The following is a 12919-nucleotide window of genomic DNA, read 5'->3' as shown; positions in this document are numbered from 1 at the left end:
CAGGATAAGTATTCGTTATGGTCAGCGGGAGTTCTGAGAATTCAAACCTGACAGTAAAATGTCAATACACAACCATAAGGTAATTTTTTAGGAGAAAAAGTTTTAGGATAAAAGGCGGAAAAATGATATGGGTAAAGTGGCAGGTAAAATGCCAGCTAAGTAAAATGTAAAAGCGTAGAAAATACTCAACAAGAGACAAATAAAAAAGAACCTGAAAGGGATCGTTTAGGACATGTTAGAATTCTATAAAAATCTAAAAAAAAAAAGAAAAACTAAAATACCTTGGAAGACAAAATGAAGGTTGACATGTTTTAACTTTAAGCCCTTATTTTTTACAGAAAGAGAGACTTCCACAATTTGAAACTATTAAGGAAATGATTATACATGGTGTTTATGATAATTGTTCATGGCAAAAAAATAAAAAAAAAAAAACCCTCTTAAGAGGCTACAGTCGGGTTAACCAAATGTGTGAAGTAGCCGTAAAAAATCTAACCACTCACCTTTCTCAATAACAAGATACGCTACTCTTACATTTATATCATTATACGTATATTACGGAGCGACAATGTATATTTTAAATATATGCATATATGTATACTATTAACGCATTCGAGAGGCAATATGCCGTTCCTATTCTATCTCGCGAATATTATCAACGTTTCGCTCGAACCGACGAAGCTTCATGAGACTCGTATGACTTAAAAAGATAACGCGGAGAGTAACATAAGTGGCAGATAATGCTCATATCTCACTGACTCTCGAGAGCAGGTCCAGATCCGCCTTCACGCGCAAGCTTACCGATCTTTATTTATCGTTAGCGTTATCTCGTAAAAGCATATTGCGTAATACATGCGCGCACAATATTAAGTATAATATTTTGTATAAACGAGTCGAGTCCACAGCGACATACTATTCTCCATATGTATACATGTGTACATGTTCGAAACGTGTTCGGTCTTTAGTTATCCGGATTATTTTTATATAGACAAGAACGTGTCTTTCTTTCATTTTATCAATCTTATCGATTTCTTATTCTATCAGTCAATATTCACTTTCGGACTTTAACACCGATCACACACGTTGCTATCGTATCAAGACCTTTCCGTCGACTTGTTACAAGCAAGTATCTCACAATTGACTTTCGACACTTGCGAAAATTATCATGAATTAGTTGCATCACTATCATTTATGATAACAGAGAGAGGGGCGGGGGAGGGGGAGAGAGAGAGAGAGCGAAAAAGAGATACGACTATAAATAAAAGAGAATCGATCCTTTTTGTTAAACTCAGCCGCTGATCGCGAGCGCATTCGCGGTAAATTAAAATTAAATATATTTTACACGGCGTGTGTGTAATAAAAATATTAAAAAGATATTTTCCAAAGATATTTTGTCACTCGTCTGCAAATTCGATTTCGATGATGATGCGCTTGTCCGTTTGGCTGACGCGCGATTCGCTCTGGAAAATATTTCGAGCTGAAAAACTTTGTCGCTCGTTGACGAACCGGATACGTGCGACGTGCAGTTGACTCGTCGAAAAACGTGTTAATTGGCATTATTCTTGCCAAGCGTGTTTGTAACGATTGCCGATTGGCTCGGTCGTAAATCGGCCCGCGATACACGAGCCGTCGCGACGCATACGCGTGCGAACGCGAGATGCGAGATGCGTGACTCGTCGAGAGCATTCCCCACGATATTTCCAGTTTGTCGCTTTTTCAAACGCCCCCGTTCCCCAAATTATTTTCCTCATCCGAGATCATCGGCGAAAGCTCGCACGACCGAGTTTTCTCCAGTCTTCTCCTATCTATCTATTGTATCATTATTAAATGCACGCGCAAGGGTGAATAAGAAGGTCTCTCATATTCGTTGCAAATTTAAATTCTTGTAATTTTTGATTCAGTGAAACGATTCTGGATTTTTTTTTTTTTACAAGTCTTCGAATATATACGTGAGAACATTCTATAAAATTTTTATTAAATTATCATATTTCAAAAATAGGTACTGATTAGCCTTAAGAGGATACCGAAGTACCGACCGAGTTCTAATTTAACAAAACAATATATTTACTTAATATAAAAGTTGCAATTTAGATACGTAAAGTAAAATAGGTTTTTCCCCTCTCACAGAATTGCATGAAAGAATATTTGTGAACTTTTAGAAATGAGCTTAGAAGCCTAGAAAAAAAGTATTCCCCTGAAAACAAATGTTGTGCTGCACGTCACTCATTACTTTTTTTCTAAGTTTCTACCTCGGTATCCCCTTAAGACGATTTTTTGTTAGCCAAAGTATATATCGTCGATTCGAATCGTGCGCACGAACATGGAGATATTTGCGGCGAAATAAATAGGATCGCGATCTCCGGGTGGAATATTAGAAAAATGATGAAAACGTAACGTGCGTACGCGCATTTGTGAAAGAGGAGGAGGACGAAGGAAGAAGAGTGTAAAGAGAAGAAATCGCGTTACGTTCGGCGTAGACGTGACGCGAGAAAAGCTTTCTCTCTCTCTCTTTCGAGCTTCGTCGACTCGAATCGACGCCGACGGCGACAACAGACGGCAATGAGACCCGGACTGCAAAAAAAAAAAAAAAAAAAAAAAAAAAAAAAAAAAAAAACTCGGAAAGCTCCGCTCCGAGCCATCTTTCCGCGCGTGATTACACGCGCGCGTATATATATCGGCGCGCTCGCACGTGTATGTTGGCCGCGCGAAAAAAGGTCCGTAAGCATTTTCTCGCTTGGGAAAGAGGGGCTGGCGGGAAACGAGAGACGACGACTCGTTATTAGCGCCGGAGCACCGCCGTTATACATAAAAAAAACGTACGTGACTTATTTCGCGCCCCCTTACCGTTAATATTCGTCGCGGCGAAGTATCGGCGGCGGGAAAGCTACCAGAGAGAAAATGCGCGCGAGAAAAACACGACCGGTCGCTTTTCATCCGTCAAATCCATCCGAGCGACGGGCTGCGGAAAGAGCCCCCGGGTGTAGAGATCGAACCGAAGCTAGGGAACGCGAGAGCGAGACGATAAGGTGGTGGTGGTGGTGGTGGTGGTCGTCGTGGTGGTGGTGGTGGTCGTCGTCGTCGTCGTCGTCGTCGTTGTGGTGGAATGGAGGGTGACAGAGAGGAGAAGTAGCTCGGGTGGTACGCGGCGCGAAATGCTCTTCGCTGATTTCCTTCTCTAAATATGGCCGCCTTCGTGTACGCTTTTTCTCTCTCTCCTTCTTCGTGTACCCCGTGATGCGACGCCGTAACCGGCCCTGCTTGCCCGAGGTTCTACTTGATTGCCAAGGCGTCTTAACCTCGGCCTCGTAGCAGCGGCAACGGCAGCGGCAGCATCGACGCCGATGACGATACTAGCAACGGCTCGAGTCCGCGCGGACTGAGAGACTGAGAGCCGAGGCTCGTGAGATGCGCCTATAAGAGCCGCGCTCGGCGCTACGCGGCCAACCTGCGTGCATAAAAATGTACGGCGACGCCCTCAACCGAATAAAGAGGCGTCGTCGAGTGGTGAAAAAGACCAATACGACCGGAAGAACGTGGCTCGCCGACCAATTGGCTTCCCTCTCTCGCGCCGCCTGACAGCTGGCTGTCAAGTCCGCGTGGACTTCGTATACTCTACCCTACCTTTATTATGCCTTTCTACGCGCTCTTCCCCGCGACGACCGCGGCGTGTACGTACGTGTGGACGTGGTATACGTGGTACGTGGTGTACGCGCGGTATACGCGGTCGAGGATATACTCTGACAGAGAGAGAGAGAGAGAGAAGGAGAGCTGCATTCCCGTTGGTCTCTTCTGTTCGAAGCGCGGAAAGAGAGCCGAGTCGAGAGAACGTCGTTGTCTTCGTCGTCACCGTGAGCGGGGGAAAAAAAACCGCCTTCGGAGAAGAGGCTAGAAGACGACGAACATCGTCGTCGCCGCCACCGTGTTCCTTGTCCGCCAATTAATATCGACGCCTCTCCTTTCCAAATCGGTTCTCGTAATAGTTCCACGATGTTGTATCTCCATAGGCGGGGGAGGCCGTCGACCAGTCGAAAGAACATTCGGTTAAGCGTGTAACGATCCCTCTTTTTTTTTTTTTTTTTTCCTCCGCGATCAGAAAAAAAAGAGATATGTATTACGTTACGTGTTACATTGTACGTGTACATGTTGATGATTCGCGGGGGGAGGAATGTCGAGCCGCGGCCCGCAAACAAGACGGCAAAAAAAAATCACTTTGCGCTATCGCCCGATCGCGATAATATCGCCGACGATTAAAGATTGCTTACCTTACATATCTACCCGCCTACCTACCACATACACGGGCTTACGAAACTTTGGAATCTGATAACGATCTAACAATTCTTCAGTTAGAGCTCGAGTGACCGCGATAAAGCTAATATTTCTCGCGGAAATTAAATTATACTCGGGGCATTGTTTTCATCGTCGCTTGTAAACATTTTGATGATCGATGAGAAATTTTTCAAATTCAGATTTTTTTTCCCAGATAAAATGTTTTCCTTACTAGAGTTGGGAAAGACATTCAAAATCGAATTTATATATGAATAGCTCGTTCGAGAACCGATATTATCGGTATCCGACACGACGTGATCACGAAGACGCGAAGCAAACGAGTTTAAAAATCACAGACCACCTCCTTTTCCGCATATATATGTATTTCGTCATCGCCTCTCCCCGATTACGATAATTGCACGACTCGCTTCCAGGCTCGCGCGCACGTGGTTATGAAAATTTAATCGGCTGTATCAAGTTTCGCGCGGAGGAGGTGGACCGAATGAAACAGTCCGATTTCTCATGATAGTCAGCCATGCGTATATAATTGGCGGTACTCTTTCATATTACAGATGTTACATGTCGTAGTACCACATGATAGTGCATGACATGTTCTATCGTCGTAATTGGCATCGATTATTCGGTTAATTAACGATAGGAAAAAAGAATAGATAAAAAATAAATTATATAATGCAAAAAAAAAAAAATTGTTCTTTTTTTTTTAACATAAAAATTGCATATTTAATATTATCAAATTATACAATTATTGTGTAATTATTTATAGATTGATTTATTATTTCATATTTAGCTTTCAAAAGAATGTTTGACGTTAATTTTAAGTGTCAAACTATATTTATCCTTTATTGCCACGAGAATCGTGATTTTTGCAATGTTAGTATTACATGTATATAAATTGTGAGAGAATGACTGTCAAGTGAGGTATTACCAGTTGGTGAGATTTTATTATATACTAACGATTAGAATTGAAAGAACAGAATAACGCGGAGGAAAAAGGGATACACAATTTTATTTTCTTTTTTTTTCTTCGTACAACTGTTTAGTTATTAGAACGGTTAAATTATTTCACATACAATGTTACCATAATCACGCATTGTATACATTTTAATTTATTTGTTATTTTTACCGTGCAAATAAACAGATAATATGCGCGCCGTAAAAAGACTTTGAATCTTAAAATGTTCTTGATTCATCGTGTATATCGAAAATTATCTACACGAAACATTTGATAAGATTTTCGTTACTTACAATGCATTACTTTCAAGAAAGTGTCGCATTATTATATTTACCATTGTCGTGATCGTCAAAAAAAAAAAAAAAACTGTAATGAAATCGACTTATTTTCCTTATTACATTATTGTTTCAGTCACCAAATTTACTACTTTGAAATTTGGAATGACCAATTTAATGAGAAAGAAAAGTCGAAATTTGCAAATGAAAAAGATAGCGGAGAATTAACTAGCATATGTAAATTCATAAATAAAGATGTACAGTTAACAATTTTTACATCTATATATATATACAGGATGTCTGTATTCCTTTATAGAATCAATGTTGATTTTTCCTTCGCAAAGATTTGACGAAGTTTGATTTAAGGAGAACACCCTATAAATGTTACTTATTTATCAGTTACAAACTTAAGCCGAAGAGTAATGATAGTAATTCTATTAAAGCAGAGACATTGATATGGGCGTATGGATAATAGGTAGATAAATAGGTTTGCTATGTGTGTATATATATGTGGGTGTGTCTATGTGTCTGCGTGCGCATGTGTACGCGCGCGCATCGTACTGCTCAGCCATTTTAGATTCGTCGAAGATACTATTCGGGAGAGAATCGATAATTTTCTTTTTACTATTTTTTTAGAATAGTAATTACAACTAAAATGTTCACAAAGGCGAATCTTGCGTGTTGATTCTCTCATGACGACAATCGCCTATTCGTTGTCAAATTTTAGACTAACATATCTCCTTCAATCCCGTAATTCATAAATCAAAGTACGATGTTATATTCTTCTTCTTTTTAGCTATTATTTCGGCGAGCGTTCCTGCTCTGCGAAATACTTCGTCGCATTCGGAAAGCGCAACGGATCTGGGAAGTCGGGAGTACCGTATCGGCATGGATTCAGACAATCTCTGATCGCTTGACCGAAGGCACGTCGCACGGCAGGATCCGCCGCGACAGCTACGGCGGCGCCTTCGACTTCCTCGACGCCGGCGCGACCGACTCCCTCCCTGACCAACCGTTCCATAGACGCTGCTATCGTTGAGTGATGATTCGGTGTTGGGCTAACTAATAATCGCGGTTTTTGTTGCTCAATAAGCTTGCGGCGTTTGCTCGGTAATCCACCTAAATATGCGTCGCTAAACGTTGTTACGCCTCCATTTGGCGTCGTACCCTGCAGTTGTCGGCGTTGTCTCACACCGTCGCGAGCAATAATTGGCACCCAATCCTGCGAAAAGAGAGTTTTGTTAATCTCAATCAATGTCATTGTTACATTGTTACATTGTTAATGACAATATTATATATAAATGTATATTAAGAGGTTTAATCATTTTTTCAGAGAAAATATTTAGTGCGAATTTTTTCTTATTTGTACTCGACATCATACCGAAGGTAAAGTTTCGTGCCCAGGGAATGTTTCTGGAATTTCTTCTCGATCTTCAGGTGTCGAACTTTCGAGCGTCGGTTGTTGCTGCTCCAGAGTTTCTGTTTCCATCGGCTATACACATCATTAGAATTATTTAATTATATTGTTGCATTACATTATATACAATGACAAAAAAATAACAACGCGAATGAAATGAATAGATTACCTCATCTTCTGATTGTGCTTGTGTAGATTGGCGGGTCGAAGTCGAAGATATCGATGACTGCTGAGACGATGCGTCCTTGTACACCAAAAGCGGTATGATCTCTGAATCTGGCGGTTGCGGCACGCGCGAATACCTATGAAGGTAGGCGATAAATCCATTCAGTATCCACTGAAGAAGAGCAGGATTGCTGCCATCCACCAAGTCGTTCTAATGATGAAATTAAATTATGTTAATATGACGTTAATAAAGCTTCTATATTTTTATATTTAGTTTAAGAAAAGCAAAGCTAACCACAAAACGTGTCGCAATTGCTTCTAATCCAGCTTCATCGCCACGCAACAAGTAATGCAGCACCGTGCAGAATTGGTTGCACATATTAATTAGGATGCTCAGTATTTCCTGTCCAAACCTTGCATCATCGACTTCTGTAAATCCAACACATTCGGAAGATTTATTGATTTTATATATATATATAATTAAAATACTAACCGTTGTCGAATAAGATCCTGAGTATATCTCTTGCATGGCGGGCGATCAAAGATTCGGTAGTCGCGCATATGTCAATGCGAGAGCCGCTCCTGCTGCTGGCATCTTCCTCGGACGCTAAAAGATTCTGGATCTGAGGTCGTAGTTGAGAAAGTAGACGCTCGATCGTTTGTTCTTGAAGAACGGCTGGCGAAGAGGCGTCCGAGAATGTGTACTGTAGGAACTCTTGTAGTGGTCTTCGAAGTTGAGCGATGGGCTCCCATTGACCGAGACGTAGCCTGATCAATCCGTCCAGAGTCATAGTTTGTGCCTATGTATACAGGTTTTTTTTTTTATACCAAAACGATTCATTCTCGTATTGAGTAATATACACGCGCAGATATAACTTAGTGATAAAATTACCAGCAGTACGAAGAGATCGATGAGAAAGTTTTCTTCTCTGCCAGATTCATGTGACGTGAAAAGATCCATAGATAGACCTCCACTCTCGAACAAGTCGGCTAAGGTAAGAGCACTTGCGTTCGAACTAATTACCAAAAGAATGATATAATTAGCATTATGTAATCAACAATGCTTTCTTTAATTTCTTTATCGATTCTTTTTCTTAGACATACCTGTCGCTCACAAATCCCACATGTATATTGCTACCAAGCATCTGCATTATATTACCGAGATTTTCTACCAAATTTGGAGCTGCAATATAATCAATATTAATATCGATATCTCTCAAAGTATTTCCTCCATTACTCTCTTTCTCTCCATTTTAAATTTATTCTTCAAATTACCGTTACTATTGATGCTGATGTTGGATTGTGATCCACCGACTGCTGATTGACCTAATACTTGTTCCAATAAATTTAGGAAAGAATTATTGTTAGCCGCCTCGGCATTCGTCGCCGATGTTGCATTTGTTGGAGGGACATTGGTAGTTGTGGTCGATGTCGTTGCTGAAAAAATTTTTCAAATTTGTGTAGGAAAACACATATTCTTTTATTTATAAATTTATACGAAAAATAAATTTCTATTTGTATCTACCAGTTTGATTCGTTTGATTCTGAGCGTCCGCTGTGGCTGTGGATGCTGTGCGCGTTGTTTGTGAAGAGGTTGTCACGCCACTAGACGCGTTGCTCGTTGGAGTACGATACACGTGATGCGAATTGCACGGAAGATAGGGATCGAAATCGAGACCTAAACCGATGCTCATACCGAGACCAACTGGATGAGCGTGATGATGAAACACGTGCGGTCGCGATGTACTTCGAGTCTGCGTGGCGGTGGTAGGATGAGTACCAGTGTTGCTTCTACATTATATAATTTTTATAATTTATATCGTATCTCTCTGATGTGTATGTGTATAGAATCAGTGGCGTAGCCAGGGGGGGGGGGGGCTATAGGGACTGGAGCCCCCCCCCCAAAGATTTCAAGTCTCAGTGACTTTTCTTGAGAAAAGTCTATGAATTCCAGCCATAGAAATATTTTTAGCCCCCCCCCCCTCCCCAAAATCTAAGTCTGGCTACGCCACTGTATAGAATATTTGTTCTTTTAATATTATTCTCCCAAGTAATATAACCACAGAGAGATGATTTTACAGCACTATGATAATATTACAGCCAATGTTATTATACCGTGCTTGAGTGCTTTGACCGGTATTCGTATTTCCACTGTCCATCGATGTAGAGACACTCTGTTGCGCTCCTACAGTAGTAACGGGTGGATTTCTCGAGCTTACAGTCGTGGTAGTGATGCCACCACCATGTACCATGTGTCCGGCAACAGCTTGCATAAAGTTTCGCAATAAATACGGCGGAGGAGCTGTGCCGAATGGAAATACATTTGCCCTGCCTGTAAAATAGAAAACGCATAACGGCGCAAAATTGTTCTTTTCATAGACAGGATGCATTAACAATATCATTAACTTACGGGTGTGAACATTGTTGTTATTTTCATTGCCCGCCATGTTCTGTTCATTGCCAGATCCACCATCTATATTACTCTCGGAACTAACTTCCATCAGCACTTCGACATTGTTTGGTAAATTGAATACTGTATCTGGAAAAAATACACGCATATTTCGATATATTTGTTTAATACTTCTATATAAAGTTATATTGTAAAATATGAAATACCAAAAGGTGATTGGCCTGGCTCTTGTTGCGGCCGCTCTCCTTGTGACTGCGTATTTTCGGATTCTCGTTCTTGACTGTTTTCCTCCGTATTAATGCGTGACGATGTCGCTGATTCAGCGCTCTCCGACTGTGTCTGCTGATTACCGGATTCAGTGGACTCATCATTACTGTTATTATTACCAGCACTACGACCATTCAAACTGATGTGAGCCTGTAGAAGGTATGAAAACAATAGATTGTTACTTTCAAACGATATTGCCATGATTTTACATATACATATTTTTTATCAATATATACTCACTTCTACTTGAATCGGTATACCAGGTTGTAAAATGGCTGAATGCTGCACTATTATCGGTCGGCAGCGCAAATTTCTGGGTGGCGGTTGGCTCATATCGATGATAATGTCACTTAACGCGTGAAAACTGTGAGACATGAGATGCAGAATTTCACTGACTCCATCTGCTATTCTCTGGCTCTCTTCCACAGTGTTTGGCCCAGACTAAACAATAATTAAATTGCCTTTATAATAGCGAAATTTCAATTTATTTGTGTCTGACGATCGATGTGAAAGCTTTTTAACGACTTACTCCAGGCGGCAATGAAGGATCAAGAAGAGTCAGCATGCAATAGCGTTCCAAATACGGTCTTAATCGTTCTTGAGTGCTACTCAGTCTCTGCAATAATTCTGCCATTTGTGGAGGTCGCGGAAGGCTACGGATAAAATAATTAACAGTAAAATATACAGATGCGCTACTTAACATTTGATTAATGTGAAATATTTAGACTGAGATATATACTCTTGTTGCTGAGCACGCCTGTTTTGTCCAGCGTTACTTGGTACGGCTCCCGTATCTGCAGTAGCTTGTGCTTGCTGTTGTTGTTGTTGCTGCGTTTGTGGCTGTGGCTGTGGTTGTGGATGTGGTTGTGATTGTGTATCACTTTGATTTTCACTTGCATCGCTTGCAGATCTCGTATTTCCACCATTATAATTGCTTCCTATATATTATTAAGTAGTTAATGCAACATATAAAATCACATCTCTCTGAATTGAATTAGACTTAGCGAATGTATCAACCTCTGAATAATGTAACCGCGCGTGCACCAGCAGCGGATAACGCGGCTGTTATGGCGGCTGCAGCAGCTTCCGCAAGTCTAGCACCACTGTCATCTCTCGAGGCATCATTGTTTCTGTAGAAATGATCAAAAATTACAAATTATGTTGCGCTACGCAGACAAATCTAACAATTTGAATGTATATTTAACTCACTCATTTTGCTCCACTTCTGGTTCTTGCGATTGTTGCTGTTGCTGTGCCGTCGATTGGTTCAGTTCTGATGGCGTAGGATGCAGAGGAGCATTGGGATCGTCTAATCGATCAATCAGCTCGTTTATGCGATCAAGCATGCGACCTGCATGATTCAAGCGGCTGCCGGATAAGCTGTTGCTCAATTGTGGTATCCCTGAAAGAACAATTACAATGGAAAAACAATAGATGCGTTAATACTTAAAACTGATTAGCAGATGACATAGAACTTAATAAAAACTAGAATGTTACCATGCCCCTCTACAATCTCCGCCGGAACTGACATCGCACCGAGATACATGGCATTTCCATGCATCTGAGTGCGTGTGACACGGTAATGCGATCTCTGCGAATTCTGCCAGCCTTGTCTATTTTGTCCTTGTGTCTGCCCACCATCATTTCCGTGTTGACCCGACTGAGGTGGCGCCCGTTGCACCAAATGTATGACTTTTCCATTGACATCTGAAAAATCATGTTACATTAATACATACGAGTCATATTATCATATCATATTATTCTTGCAATAAATTATTTACTATATATAAGCAAATATGTATATACGTACCATAATCATTTAATTTTTTCTCATCTTGAAGCACACGCCCACAATAAATCAATCTTTGCGAATCGGCTGGTACCGCAACAGACTCTGCTATATGTTCCTTAAAGCCACGGACTGTGATTTGCTTTAAGGAGAATCGCAAAGATATATAGTTAAACGCACAAGGATAAAAAAAAATCTCACGACAGTTATGTTAATTTGCACAGAATAAGCTATATATCTCTTTTTAATAATGTCAAATTTTTCAATAATTTATATAATTTGGATTTTTTTTTCAAGTATCTTAAATATATATATATATATATATATCTCAATACGATTTTTTATTTATCAGATTTGTACGAATCACAGCAAACAAGGAATAATAGTAATTTGTCTGTTCAGGATGTGATCGAGAATGATGCGAGACTTACGTCGTCCTCGAGGGAGAAGACGTGATTTTGCGAATCCAAGGTCTTGACTGTTAGATCGATCATCGTGGTTGGCGTGCAACGTCGCAAGCTAAATGTAGAAACTTGGAAATTTCCACGTATGTACAAGTATAACTGCAAATTAGGATATACGGAGTACACAAAATATAGAGTGAATTGCTGGTTTTTCTCGACCCCTCTACGGAAAAATGAGGAAACAGATCACGCTCGCGAGTTCCGATTTATACGGGTCGATCGTAGGAAGAAAAAGAAGAGGAACCGGATAGAAAATTGCAAATCGCACGATACTGATCCGCGACTGGTTCACCACATTTTTCGATCGCCTCATTCACTTCCGTCTCATCGCTTTTACAACGTCGTAACATGTACGATGACGGGAGGAACGAGAGAAGAACACGATTACACGTTATTTTACCCAGAATGCGCTTTATTCGTGACACTAGAGTCCCTATAAAAAGTTTGGATAGACTGGTCCATAGACATAGTAAGGATAGACTATAGACTGGCCATAGTCGGAGTGGGGGTAAGTTCAGGTAGAAAAGGACACACTCTGAATGGCTCGGTGCGTTCTCGCTCTTTTTCGCGCATGCGTATAAAGCTCTCTGAAAAAGAGAAACAAGCCAACTCGGAACAGGGACTGATTTGTATGTATATATTCCTTACTATGTGTGATATATACATCCCTTGTTTCTCTTTTCAGAGCTTACTAAGTCTATGGACTGGTCCTATTTTTCATTGGACGTGCAACAAAATGGCGGAACCAATCGCGAGCGATAAAATTGAAAATAAAGATATACGTACCACACATTATCAAAATATTTTGATTTGAAGTTTGAAAAAGAAAATACATTATAACAATATAACATTATTACACTGTTTACAATATATTAAATATAACTACTTAAAAATTA

At 40.5% G+C, this 12919-nt stretch overlaps 1 protein-coding gene across 1 annotated transcript; it reads right to left on the bottom strand.

The window, feature by feature from the left end:
• Nucleotides 1-5273: 5273 nt before the first annotated feature.
• On the bottom strand, nt 5274-12437 carry LOC140665815 (uncharacterized). The gene is made up of 20 exons (XM_072892381.1): nt 11991-12437; nt 11581-11701; nt 11268-11477; nt 10980-11172; nt 10788-10900; nt 10510-10708; nt 10300-10423; nt 10011-10211; nt 9710-9920; nt 9504-9632; nt 9209-9425; nt 8619-8884; nt 8369-8530; nt 8198-8276; nt 7986-8109; nt 7587-7893; nt 7389-7522; nt 7098-7304; nt 6893-7003; nt 5274-6733 (listed from the first exon to the last, which is right to left on the bottom strand). Exons 1-20 carry the CDS (start codon nt 12051-12053, stop codon nt 6311-6313), a joined length of 3594 nt encoding a protein of 1197 aa, XP_072748482.1. The 5' UTR covers nt 12054-12437; the 3' UTR covers nt 5274-6310.
• Between the last annotated feature and the right edge of the window lie 482 nt (nt 12438-12919).

The sequence above is a fragment of the Anoplolepis gracilipes genome, chromosome 5 (assembly GCF_047496725.1).
Source record: "Anoplolepis gracilipes chromosome 5, ASM4749672v1, whole genome shotgun sequence".
Classification (NCBI taxonomy): domain Eukaryota; kingdom Metazoa; phylum Arthropoda; class Insecta; order Hymenoptera; family Formicidae; genus Anoplolepis; species Anoplolepis gracilipes.
The sequence above is the reverse complement of the archived record's forward strand: the minus strand, read 5'-3'. Positions and strand labels throughout refer to the sequence as shown.